Source organism: Narcine bancroftii, chromosome 3 (genome assembly GCF_036971445.1).
Source record: "Narcine bancroftii isolate sNarBan1 chromosome 3, sNarBan1.hap1, whole genome shotgun sequence".
Taxonomy (NCBI): Eukaryota; Metazoa; Chordata; class Chondrichthyes; order Torpediniformes; family Narcinidae; genus Narcine; species Narcine bancroftii.
Window position 1 is genome coordinate 319,682,407 of NC_091471.1, and position 14,183 is coordinate 319,696,589.

A 14,183-nucleotide genomic window follows, 5' to 3' on the forward strand; every position below is an offset into this window, starting at 1 on the left:
TAACTTTCTATAGTTTGTCAACCAAAATTACACACAATATTCAAAGTGTGGCCTTACATCTTGTTTAAATTCAACAGGGCTGTGTGCTCAGCCCGCACGTATTCAAGCAACTAACCCCTGACTGCATCGCCAGATCCAGCTCAAACTGAGTCATCAAGTTGCAGATGACCCAACAGGGAAGAGTCACATTACAAAGAGGGGAAAATCTTATGGTATGATGCAAGAGTAACAGCCTGAGTCTCAACATAGACAAGATGAGAATGATCATGGTCTTTAGGAGGACCAAGAATGACCACCTTTCACTACACATCAATGTCTTGGTAGTGGAGAGAATCAAGTTCCTTGGAGTTCACTTAACAAGTGGCCTATCAAGGATACACATGTCCTCACTTGTCAGGAAGGTACAACAGTGACTGCACTTACTGAGAAGACTGAAGTGGGCAAGGTTAATGGCCACCTTCACATCAATCAGGACATCGTCCGAAGAGGGTGTGCTAAATCTTTGAGGACTCCCACCGCAGCATCTTTCAACTACTGCAGTTGGGAAAGAGGTACAGGAGTATCAGAGCCATCACCATCAGGCTGAGGAACAGGGACTTCCTACAGGCAATGAGAATTCTGAACGACCAAAGGAACTGCTCACACTAATCTGAGACACGAAATAGTCACTAAACAATATTTATTTTTTGTGGTTGTGTGCCTGGCTATTTTGCACCAAGAGAATGCTATTTCATCAGATTGTACTTGTACAATTGGATGATATTAAATTTGAACATATCGCTCATATTCAATGCACCAAAACTCTCTTTACTATCTCTACCTGGGCTGCCATCTTGAAAGAGTCATTGCATCTTTAAAGGTACCTGGACCCCTTGGTCCCTCAGCTCCATAACAATCTTTAGGGCACTGCTATCAACAGTGCTGAGTGTCCTGCCCTGGTTCAATTTACCCAAATGCAGCATCTTACACTGCATCTGCCATTCCTCAGCCCAGTTCCCCATCTGCCTTCCCACAATGTTCCGGGATACATTGATCTGGACCAAGAGATTTATCCACCTTGAATGGCAGATGCAGTTCATTCTTAAGATTGAAAACACCTCCATTACTAATGCAGACATGCTGGGCTTTCTTTAGTAACCTCCCTCATACAAAATAAATTTGGATTCTCCCTTGCACTGATAAAGCCATCTCAAAACTTTGTAAAGCCCTCCTTATGTTTCCTTTCACTGTTCCTACATTACTTTAATCTTCAAGAAATTCAATTGAAACTGTCTTCCTGTATCTGATCGATGCCTCCTTTTTCTTTCTGATTTGTGCCTCTACATTTCACATTAAACAGGGTTCATTTTTCTCGCCAGTTCTGCCCTTTATCTGACTGGGAACATGTTCATCCTGGACCTTATCACACTTTTAAACACTATAGCATAGTACAGGCCTTTTGGCCCGCAATGTTAAGCTGACCCATATATTCCTTTTAAAAAGTACTAAACCCTTCCGACCCTGTAACCCTCTATTTTTCTTTCATCCATGTGCCAAAGAGACTCTTAAATCCCCCCCATTATTCCATCCTCCACCACCACCCCTAGCAAGGAATTCCAGGAACTTCCTCCCTTAACCTTTCCAGTCCCTCTCTCCATGTTGGATCCCAACCCCTTCCAGACGAGTTTAATCTTAAGGGGTTGGAGGGGTAACTAGCAATTGTTTGTTTGAATTGAACTTCGTGTTCAGCACAATAGCTGAGCTGAAGGGCCTGCTCTGAAGGTGCATGTGAACCACTCCACCAGCAGATTCACTTCTATGAAAGGCATGTCATCTTGAAAATGGATCAATGGTTCCGTCACTAAGGTATAGTGAACATAGAACAATGCAGCACAGTACAACCCCTTCTGCCCTTGATGCTATGCCAACCCATATGTTCCTTACTAAAAAAAATTTGAAGATGCAGCAAAAAACAAGTGGTAGAGAATCTGGATGATTTAGGTATTCACTGCCAACCTAGATCTCAGAAATCCACATATATAGGGTATGAAGAACCACTAATTTGTTACATGAACCAACTCCTTTGAGTATTTTTGTTGGTTTCCTTATTTGGAAATGGGAAAAAATACAATCATAAAACCCTAATGAATTCAATGAAAATTTATTCAAAGGATTACACAGTGAGGCTTTGTACTGCAAATAGTCAAGCAAAACATTTACATTAATTACACTGTCAGCCGGTTTACACAGCCATAAAAAAAAAGTTCAGTGAAAATTTCACAGTAGTTCCCAGTGTAGTCTGATCGTTCACTTAAAAATGTTGCAGCATAATCTGACCATACTCCTGGTCAAACATAATTCTGTACAAAAATTGCTAATTTATAAACCCTCCATATTACAGAAAACCAAGTCTCCAGAATTGCAGCCCTGGTAGACAGCGCAGAACAGCAATGTCTTGAGTGAATATTTACAAAGGCTCCAATTCCTTGTCGCAATCCAGTCATCTGTCTAATCCATTTCTGCTGTCCGTACAATGACAGACGATCGAACCTTCTGGTCACCGTCCTTGTCCTTCTCTTTGTCTTTATTCTTTTTGGACTTTTTCTTTTTATGTTTATGTCTGTGTGCTTTCTCAAGCTCGGATTCAACACCCAGGTGCTTCTTGTGCTTCTTGTGCTTTTTGTGTTTCTTGTGCTTCTTCTTCTCCTTTTTCTTCTTTTTCTTCTTGCTGTCCTGTGTGTCCTCCGAGCTGCCACTACTGCTGTGACTGCGTGTCTGACTCTCACTTGGGCTGTGGCTACGACTACAGCTTGGGCTGCTCTGGATGTGACATTTTGTACCACTGTTCCTGGAGGCCACGGACACACTCTTCACCTCTCTTGCTTCATCAATGACCTCCTTTGTGTCTTTTTCATCCTTTAGTGAATGCTGAGCTTCAGTGTCAGTGTCACTCTCACTGTAATCTGGTTCAAAGGCAGCCTCGTCAGTCTCCCTGGCCAGATCCAAAGAGTGGCGAGAGAGGCGGGCTGAGCGGCTGAGGGCGCCGGGGGCCCTGGGACGACTGTGCTCTTTGTCGCCCCGCCCAACACAAGGCTCCTGCTCACTCCTTTCATCTGATACTTCAGCCTGATGAGACACCTTATTTCCACTGACTGGTCTGTCCTTGATGATCCTAATTTCTAGCAGGTGTTTCTCCTTGCCTCGGCTAGAAGTCACTGATTTTACTTCTTCAGTTCCAAGCTGTGACTTCCTGTCTTTCTCAGGGTTGTGATCAGTTTTGCGGGCTTCAGTACTGCCCCTCCTGCCCTCGTTGTGCTGCTCTCTTGCCTTCTGATTGTGTATCAGGTCTTCACCTTTACTGGGGGAATCTCTCCTCCTGGTGTCTCGGCTTCGCTCCTCTCTTGGATTGCTGGGTGGCACATGTCTGTCAGCGCCTTCTCCCTTGCTCTCAACATTAGGGTGCAAGTCTTTGCTTAAGGCACCTCGAACACTGGCCTCCAATTTCTCAGCCTGTCGCTCCTTTGTGGGCGGAGCAGGATTCCGTCCACTTGCTGCCTCAGTGTCCCGCTCTGCGACTGTCAGCTTCTCCAGTTGAACAGTTGCTTTCTTCCTGTCCACACTCTCTCTGTCAGACACACACTGATCTTTGTCTTTGGTCTTGGCTTTCTCATTCAGCACTGCACTTCTACCTGGTGCCCTGGCCTCCTGCTGACCTTCCTCCACAGTGAGCTCTTTAGCAGTCTTTGGAGCTCTCTCGGGAAGAGCTGTATCCTTCTCTGTTTGCTTTGTTGGGTTTGCAGGCTTCACACATTGCCCAGAACTGATGGGTTTGCCAGCATTTAATGCAGCTGCTGCTGACCTTCCTTCATCTTCATCCGTCTCATAGTCTTCCTTCTCCCACTTTGATCGAGGGACTTGGACAATGATAATTTCATCTTCAGCAGGGGGTCTGGTATCACTGTTGTACTCCTCCATGGTTTTGATCACCGTCTTCTTTGCATCCAGCTTCTCTTCTGCTCTCCTAATGGGACTCCCTCCAGCAGAACTGGTGCTGGAGTGAAAAATAAGAGTACAATTACACCTCTATTGTCAGCACTACTTACAGTGACATCCATAGTTAGAATTCTACAAAGGCTTATTTAATGGAACCTAACTGTCTCCGTTCCTTGGGGAAACAGCACAGAAAGAGGGAATGTTCGCATTCGGTTATAAATTTAACAGGCCAGTTTGGCCCACAAGTCCGTAACGCCCAATTATACCCAATTAATCTACAATCCCCCATACATTTTGAATGGTGGGAGGAAACCAGAGCTTCAGGGGAAAACCCATGCAGGCACAGGGAGAATGCAGAATTTGAACCCCAGCTGCTGGCGTCATAACAGCATCACGCTAACCACCACGCTAACTGTGCCACCCCTAGTTGTAGGGGTAGAGTTTGTGGGGATGTATATGGAACCAAATTTGATCATGTCAAAACACAGGAAGCCACAGGACCAAAGAAATTACCATGCTCTTCAGGTCAGGCTTAATGTATTTACAACCTTCATTTCGCCAACATATCCTTCAAAACATCTTGAATTTGACATGACAAACCATCACTTTCTTGAACAATGTAAGTTGTTCAATCTCTAATTAACTTAATCCCCTGAGGTGGTTGACTCTAACAGGCCTGTACAGAGGGGGGCAGTGATAATAAACAAGATCACAGTCAATGTGGGGTGATAGAGAGTGTAGCACTCTATCTGATTTCACTTAAACAACCCGCTCAACATTAAGCACAGATTCCACTTCATAGGGAGAAGATGAATGCTCTTCCCACCTGCAATGTTACCATTCAACACCCAATTATTGTGCGGGTAATTTAAAAAAAATCACGAAAGTTGTGGAATCTTGCAGGCTTTGCAAAATGTGGTTGTGATAACCAAATCTACAAATAAAAAGGGTCTTGCTTAGCTCTAGAAACCAGATCACCTGGCATTAAATGCAAAAACACTGACCTTGTGTAATCCACCAGGACTGTACCAGCTGTCTCACTACCGGTCACTTTTCTCTTTCCCTTGCTTTTCATCTTGTCCGACTTTGATTTTCCACCATTTACTTCCGATAACTCTGAAGCCTCCTCCTGAGCTGCTGGGGATTCCCCACTCACAATCTTTTTGCCACTCTCCCTGTTTAGTTTGATCTTCCTCACAGGAAGATTTGCTGGAGAAACCACCTCATTTTCACATGATAATTCCACAAGATTTTCCGCTACTTTCTCAGTACCAGGTGTGGACTTGGGTTTTACTGATGATTTTGCTGCCTCTGGTATTTCTACTTTTGTTGATTTAATCGGAGGTGTTCCAACCTCTCTATCCGTCAGTCTCTCATCACTTTTCCTCTTACGCTTGTCCACTTTTGCATCTGTCTTACTTGGCTTATCATCTGCTTTGACTGTCCTTTTCAATTTTTCCTCCCTGCTGACCATTTTCTCACGCTTCTCATGCTTCATCTCTTCCCGAGGATAATCTTTTCTTTGCTTGTCCTCCTTTGCAGTTTTTGTCTCTTTGTGTTCTCGTCCCATTTTCAGCTGCAACTTCCTTGGCAGGAAAAACTTTTCACTTTTTGGCAGGGGATGAATTTTGATTCCCTCGACTTTGAGAGGACACTCCTCCCTGCTTTTCTTAATGCTGGGCTCAGTGTGAGGTGATTTATCCCGCTCTCTTTCCAGAGGCTTCTCTTGGGATGCCTTGGTGGTTTTCCCCGAAGATTCCTTCTTCAGCGTGCCACTCTCTGCTTTCCGCTTCCCTTTCTCCAATTTTGATTTAGATTTTTCTTTTTTGTCTCTGTCAGATGTGGCTTTATAAGTGACCGAGTCTCCCTCCATGGGCTCGTCCCTCACAGGCGTGGCATCGTCTCTGCTGGGAGGCAGAAACAAGGAGGATGCTTTGCTGTCATCACCACCAGTCCCTGCTGCCTTTTTCCCATCCCGAGAAGACTCCAGATTACCAGCGTGTTCGGACTCATCCTTTTTCTTCTTCCTGTGTTTTTTGTGCTTTGCACCTTTCGAATCAGGCCGAAGACTTCCTGCTTCTTTTTCTTTTGACCCTCTTAGTTCTTTGACAGCATGACTCTCTCTGTAAGGGTACTTCTCTGGATAATTAGTAGCACCTCCCACATTACGTGTCCGAGACAACTGTTCCACTGGATATTCATCCCTGCGGGCCCGAGCATGAGGTGAATTGTCACGCCGGGTTCCAGATGGGAGAAAACGCTCAGGAGAGAAATGGTCCTTATTTGTGGGAGAACGGGGTCGTGGTTGATTACCACCATTGTACCCCCTATAGTATTCATACCATGCTCTGCATCGCCTCTCCCATTCTCTGTAACGCTCCCTTTCGTAAGGATCTCTTGGATCACGAGGTCTATCATAGAGTTCTCTGTAGTCAAATGGCGGTGGTGGCTCTCTGTAACGATCATAATACTCACGATCATTTTCACCCTGTGGGATACTTCTTTTATATGGAGAATGGGGCTTGTAATTTGGAGACCGAGAACGGGAACGATATCCTCTATAAGATGGTGACCTAGACTTGGACCTATGAAATCCTCGAGATCTGGATCTCGATCGGTAACCTCTACTCTTCCCACCGCCTCTTCGATATGAAGGTGACCTTGAGTAGGAACGACTTGGGGATCGACTGACTGAACGTGAATAAGACCGTGAGGAATGAGATCTCGACTTGGAATAGGAGTAGGAGCTGCCACTGAAGGAAGATCCACTGTATGAACGTGACCGGGACCTGGGCAGGAAGTGAAGATACGTGATGAAGCATTAAATGCACCAGCTCAAAGTGAACATAACCGAGAAGGCAGGAGTTTTAAGATCAGCCTCCGAGGTAGTAGAAACTATGAACTATGTGATCTCCACTTTTGAAATGTAAATAGGTTTGTCCTCAGATGTGGGAATTTAGTTTTGGCTGAAGTTGTGAAAAGTTAAAGCCATTAAACCAAGAATTCAGGTAGAAGAGGCAGTATCAAATAGGCCTTAAAGCTCAAAGGATTAAGATTTTTTTTTTAAATGGATACACAAGAGACTGCAGATGCTGGATTCTGGAGCATTAAACAAACTGCTGGAGAAATTCAAGTAAAAAAAAACAATACTGGAGAAATTCAGCAGGTCAAACAGTGTACTTTATATAGCAAAGACAAAACCAACATTTCAGGGTTGAGTCCTTCATTAAGGTATGCTCAAGCCCGAAACGTTGGCTTTGCATCTTTGCCATATGAAGTATATTGTTTGACCTGCTGAATTTCTCCAGCATTGTTTATACTTCAATCATGGTGTCTGCAGACTTTTGTGTTTCATTTACCATTGGAGGAACTCGGTGGGTCAAATAGCAGTGGGAGAAGATGGTAAAAATTTCCAGACTGAATGTTTCAAGAGTTTAGATGAAGGGATCGAACACAAAATATTGAACATTATTTTTCTCCGACTAATACTCTTCAGTCGGCTGAGTTCCTCCAGCAGTGTTTCTCTGGAGGAACTTAGTGGGTCAGTGGGAAGCACTGGGGGTGGGGTGGATATGGAGACTATTTCAATGATTAAATTTATTTCTAATAAAACTATAGATAAAAGCAAACAGGTGGATTGGAAATACAGAACTCAGGAGACAAGTCAACATTTCAGGCTGGAACTCTTCAAAAATTCAAATAATTATTGAAGCCAGTGTGGTTTCAGTAATTAATACTAATTAAAAATTGTATGTGCTGAGAAATCTGGCAGTGGTCAACATGTTCTCAGGTACGTAATGAACATAAATTAATTATTTGAGCTTGTAGCTCTCAAAACATTTTTTCCTGTGGTACTGCCAATTGCAGTTACTTCACTAGACATTCACTTCTCCCACATGTAAATTAACAGCAGTTATAATAATGAAATTAAACATTTTATCTTCAGATTTTTCAACTTAATGGGACATTACAAGTTCATAAAATTATGCATTCCCTTCCGTGGGAGAAAGACTAAACTAACCTCAAGGGCATTGATTGAAAGTGAGGGGAAAAATTTAAAAGGGGCACCTTTTCCACCCTGTAGTTGGTGGGCATATGTAACGAGCTGCCAGAGGAAATGGTAAAGTGGAGAAAATTGTAAATCTTAAAAGGCATTGAGACAGTACAGAATGGGAAAAATTTAGAGGGAAATGGGCCAAACACTGAGCATTACGACTAGCTTAGTCAGCATGGACAAGTTGCTTCTGTGCTGCAAACCTCTGAACTTACGATTCAACAAATAATAGCTTGTCAAGATCCAGAGCTTCAACAGTGTCAATACCATTTGGAAAGAATTGAGCTCACCCAGAGGAAGGATGGAAATGTGATGAGCTAGTGGCATAAGCCAAGTGTAGCCACAAAGAGAAGAATAGGAAGCACAGGATATATTAAGGAATAGATAACAAGAAACATCTGTAGACCCAGGGAAGGAGAGGCAAGAGTATCAAGCTGTCTAGTAAACTCCAACTGGTCAAAAATTAGAAAGCACGACCAAGGCAGAGCCAACAGCTGAGAAATGTCCAAATATTCTGAAGCCATGTGTGGTGCTCAGTAGCAAACTTCCAATACCTTAAAACCAAAATCTCCTGGGTTCTGCAGAAATTGCAGGAAGAATTTTTTTTCTGGATGACATCACTGCATTCACTTTACAATTTCATAAATGGAGAGGCCGTGGGACATCAGTTCCCAAAAAGACGCATAATAAGACAGGGCAGGGTTGGAGGAGAAAGCAAGTTGGCAAGATGAGTTTGTGCCTTCATTTACAGACCAAGCAAATCACTATCAGAAATGCATTGTTATGCACTGCTGCAGTAGAAGCTCCAAACAGCTCGCCGATTGCAGTACACCCGATTACCTGGAATAGGAGCGCCTGCGTTCCTTCTGGATTTTTCTGTATTCCATTAATTCTTTAGCAAAGTCATTGGTGAACTCGTCAAGTTTTGACTTCTTTTTCTCCCTAAAATATCAAGGGGGTGGGTGAAAGAGAAAGAACAAAAAGTGAGGCTCTTGAAATACTTCACTCAACAATCATTTATTATCTGTATCAGGGAAGAGGGAAAAAGCTCAAAATATGAGGGTAGATAAATCCCATGGGCCTGAAGGGACTGATTCCACTGCAAGATTGCTGGGGTTCTGATGGAGAGTTTGGTAGATGAGTGTGCAGAAGGCTGGAGGATAGCTAATGAGGTTTCCTTGTTCAGACAAAGAAACAGGGATAAGCCTGGAATCTACATCAGTGGCAGAGAATCACACAGCCATAAGCATGAAAAAGGCACCTCCAGGCAAATTCATCCATAAGGTCACCATATTCTTGATGGATTCTTTCCCAGGACTTTTAGGGAGGAAATTGCCAAGGCTCTGACAGACATCTGTGCATCTTTGTTGGCCACAGGTGAGGTACCAGAAGACTGGAGGGTAGCTAATGTTGTTCCCTTGTTCTAAAAGGGCAGTAAAGATAAGCCTGGAAGCCACAGGCCATTGAGCCTAAGTTATAGGAAAGTTGTAGAAGATACTCTATGTTCACTTAGAAAAACGGGAACAGATTAGGAGATCATATCTCACAAATACCTTGATTTTGAGGACTTTACCAAGGAAATTGATGAATGCAGGTAAAGGATATCAAATAGGGTACAATTTTCTTATTACACTGATTGAGACTCCCATATGGTAAGAAGTGCATGGGTTTGAGTTTGTCAAATATGTTCAGGAAAATTTTCTAATATAGAGGTATTAATGAGAGAGAGAGGGAGAGGGGGAGAGGGGGAGGGGGGAGAGGGGGAGAGGGGGAGAGGGGGAGAGGGGGAGAGGCAAGCAAGCAGTGAGGTCATGGAATCAAAACAGATTAAAGCAAAGCAGGTGCTTGCTGTCTTAAGGAAAATGAGAGTGAATATATCTCCAGGGTCCGACAAAACATTCTCTTTCAAAGAGAAGACCTTGGAGGCTTGTGCAGAAATTGCAGGAGCCCTGACAGATATATTTAACCATGGGTGAGGTGCTGGAGGATTGGAGGTAGCTCAAATTGTTCAATTGTTTAAAAAAAACTAAAAATAATCTGTGTTCATATAGACCATTGATGTCAGTCGTGAGTAAGTTAATGGAAGGTGTTCCAAGAGATTTGCATAGAAAGAGACTGATTGTGGATAGCCAACATGGCTGTGCGTGGTACTTTGCATTCAACAAATCTTATCAAGTTTTTCGAGGAAGTTACCAGGAAAATCGATAAAGGAAAGTCCATCGATGCTCTCTGCATGGACTTTAGTGAGGCCTTTAACAAGGTCTCACATGGGAGGTTAGCCAGGAAAATTCAGTTGCTCAATGTTCATGGTGAGGTAGTAAATTGGATTAGACATTGGCTTTACGGGAAAAGTCAAAACATAAGTGGATAATTGCCTCTCTAACTGGAGGGCTGTAATGAGTGGTGTAATTCAAGCATTGGTGCTGGGTCCATTGTTGTTTTTCATATCAATGATCTGAAGTCTAACGCGGAGGAGATGATTTAATAGAAATCTACAAGATTATGAGAGGCATAGATAGGGCAGTAAATTGGATCAGCAGGTTTGCGGATGACACAAAGACTGGAGGTGTAGTGAACAACGATGAAGGCTTTCAAAACTTGCAAGGGATCTGGACCAGCTGGAAAAATGGACGGCAAAATGGCAGATGGAATTTAATGCAGACAAATGCGAGATGTGGCACTTTGGAAAGTAAACCAAGGTGGGACATCACCGTAAAGGGTAGGGCCCTGAACAGAGGGATTTGGGAATGTAAATACATAATACCCTGAAAGTGGTGATAGATAGAGAGTATTTTATTTTTTTTTTGCACATAAAAAATAAATTGATAGGGTCACAATAAGAGCTTTAGGCTTCATAAATCAAGGTACTGAGTGTGGGAGTTGGGATGTTATAGCCGAATTTGGAGTATTGTGTGCAGTTATGGTCACCTAACTACAGGAATGATGGTAAAAAGACTGAAAGAGTGCAGAGGAAATTTACAAGGATGTTGCCAGGATTTGAACAACAGTTACTGGAAAGATTAAAAAAAGTTAGGACTTTATTCCCTGAAACACAAGGTGTACAAAATTATGATGGGTTATATAACAGTTTATGGAATGGAAAGAGGCCATCTTGGCCCTTCAAGTCCACGCCGGTTCACTCAAACAACTCCACTAGATCCCCCCCGCCTATTCTCCGCCCATAATGCTCTAACCTCCTCACATCCACGTATATATCGACCCTCTTCTTAAATGAAAGAATTGACTCTGCGTCAACTATTTCCTCCGGAAGATTATTCCATTCAGCCACCACTCTCGAGTGAAGAAGCATCCTCTAATATTTCTCCTAAAATTTTGCCCCCTTACCCTCAACTTGTGTCCTCTTGTTTCAACCTCCCCTGCTCTCAGGGGGAAGAGTCTACTTGCATCTAATCTATGCCCTTCATAATTTTAAACACCTCTATCAAATCCCCTCTCAACAGTTGACATTCCAATGAATAAATTACTAACCTCTTCAATCTTTCTCTTTACTCTAGGTATTTTAAGCCAGGCAACATCCTTGTAAATATTCTCTGCACCTTATCTCTATCCTTCCTATAATTTGTAGACCAGAACTGAACACAATACTCCAAACCTGGCCTCACCAATGCCTTAAACAGTCACAGCATCACTTCCCAGCTCCTATACTCTATGCTATGATTTATGAAGGCTAGCATCAAATCTTAACCACCCTCTCAACATGGGAATCCACCTTCAAGGAACGATGCACCGTAACTCCAAGATCTTTGTTCTTGTACATTCCCCAATGTCCTCCCCTTTACTACACATGTCCTATTTTGATTATTTTTTCCGAAATGAGGCACCTCACACATCTCTACATTAAATTCCATCTGCCATCTCTCAGCCCAATTTTCCAGACAAACCAAATCCCTCTGTAATCCCTGAAAACCATCCTCGCTATCCACCATTCCCCTTTTTTCGTATCGTCTGCGTATTTACTTACCCAGTTAACCACTCCCATCATCCAAATCATTAATATAAATTATGAACAGGGGACCTAGCACTGATCCTGGAGGTACTCCACTTGTCACAGGCTTCCAACCTGACAGACAGTTGTCCACTATGACCCTCTGTCCAAAGCATTGGTGAGGCCAAGTTTGGAATACTGTGTGCACTTTTGGTCACTGAATATGATAGGAAGGATATAAACAAAATAGAGAGAGTGCAGAGAAGGTTCACGAGAATGTTGACAGGATGTCAGGGTTTGAGTTACAGAGAAAGGTTGAGCAGCCTGGGGTCTTTTTTCTCTGGAGCGTAGAAGATTGAGGGGGAATTTGATGGAGATGTTCAAGATTTTAAAAGGGACAGAGAGAGTCAACGTGGATAGGCTTTTTCAATTAAGAGTGTGGGATATTCAAACCAGAGGCCATGGTTTGAGATTGCAGGGGGAAAATTATAAGGGGAACATGAGGGGAAATAACTTCACGCAAAGGGTGGTTGGGATGTGGAATAAGCTTCCGGCAGAGGTGGTTGAAGGAAGGACGTTATTTACATTTAAGGAAAGACTGGATAATTACATGGAGGGGAGAGGATTGGAGGGGTATGGACCAGGTGCTGGTCAGTGGGACTAGGAGGGTGGGGATTTGTTCTGGCATGGACGAGTAGGGCCAAACTGGCCTGTTCTGTGCTGTATATGGTTATATGGCTGTCTATCCTCCAGCCACCTCTGAACCCATCTTACTATTTCTCTATTAATCCCTAGTGACTGAACCTTCCTTACTAACCTTTCATGTGGAACCTTTATCAAAAGCTTTGCTAAAATGCAGATAGACGACATCAACAGCCCTACCTTCATCCACCTTTCTCGTCACTTCTTCAAAAAACTCAACAAGGTTCGTCAAACATGACTTTCCCTTCACAAACCCATGCTGGATGCCCCTGATCAATCCCTGCTTATTTATACACACCATCTATAAGAATACCCTCCATAACTTTCCTGATCACCGAAGTCAAGCTTACAAGCCTATAATTACCTGGCCGACACCTCATGCCATTTTTAAACAACGGAACTACATTAGCAACCCTCAAATCCTGCGCCACCTCACCCTCCAGTGATCGTTGAAAAATTATTGACAGTGCTTCTGCTATTTGCTCCCTGACCTCCCTTAACGTCCTGGGGAAAATCCCATCAGCACCAGGAGACATCCACTTTTACTGACCCTAGGAGCTCCAAAACCCTCTCTTTATTAATCCCTATCTTTTCCATAACTAAGCCATTTGCCTCACTTACCTCATTGTCCAATGTCCTTTTCCTTTGTGAAATCAGATGAGAAAAATAATTGTTTAATATCTCTCCCATCTGATACGGTTCCTCACACAGTTCACCGCTCCCATTTTCCAGCAGTCCTATTCTATCCTTAACCCTCCCTTTTACTATTCACATATCTGTAAAAACCCTTAGGATTCTCTTTTACATAATCAGCTATTGACAGCTCATACCTTCTTTTTGCCTTTCTAATTTCCCTTTTAAGGTTTTTTTCTACAATCTATGTAATAATTATACATCTTACCCATTTTTTTGCTTCTTAAATTTAGTATCTCGAACCAACTTCCTAATTTTTCAAGAAAACCACGGTTCCCTTAAGTTTTTGGCCTTGCCTTTCAATCTGACTGACACAAAGATCCTGTACTCTCAATATCTCTTCTTTAAATATAAGCAGGCTTTTTCCATTGAGTTTTTGAGAGATTAAAATTCGAGGATATAGTTTGAAGTGAAAGGAGAAAAGTTTAAAGGAACATTCGGGGGAATTACAGAGAGCGATGGGATTCTGGACAAGCTACCAGCTGAATTTGTAAATGTAGGCTCAATATTGGCATTTAAGGAAAATTTTAAACTATATGGATGGGAGAGGTTACGGTCTAGGTACAGGTCAATGTAACTAGGCAGAATGATAGTTTTGTAGAGATTAAAAAGGCCCGTTTCTTTGCTGTCTGGCTATCCATCCCATAGGATGATAATGATTCTTTTCAGTCAGTTTGTGGGGTTTTATTTTTGCGCCTGTCCTTGACAGGCTGATCCTTGACAGGCTCTACTTGGCAGGTGAGGCCTGGAGCGGCAGAAGCTCTGTTGTGGAGCTTCCTGTGCCTTTTGACTGATGTCTCTGAGCTTGTTCTTAGC

The 14,183-nt window shown here is 42.9% G+C and overlaps 1 protein-coding gene across 6 annotated transcripts in view; it reads right to left on the bottom strand.

Annotated features, from left to right (window-relative positions):
• Positions 1–2,124: 2,124 nt before the first annotated feature.
• The window catches only part of rbbp6 (retinoblastoma binding protein 6), a 97,697-nt gene continuing 85,638 nt past the window's right edge, over positions 2,125–14,183 (bottom strand). For 5 of the 6 annotated variants that reach the window (XM_069928957.1, XM_069928956.1, XM_069928955.1 and 2 more), the window contains 3 exons: positions 8,867–8,968; positions 4,977–6,761; positions 2,125–4,030 (listed from right to left, as the gene is read on the bottom strand). In XM_069928957.1, the coding sequence (XP_069785058.1) occupies positions 2,488–4,030; positions 4,977–6,761; positions 8,867–8,968 (3,430 nt within the window). In that variant the 3' untranslated portion in view covers positions 2,125–2,487. The remainder of the gene's footprint in view (positions 4,031–4,976; positions 6,762–8,866; positions 8,969–14,183) is intronic. The other variant, XM_069928958.1, reaches the window with a different exon arrangement.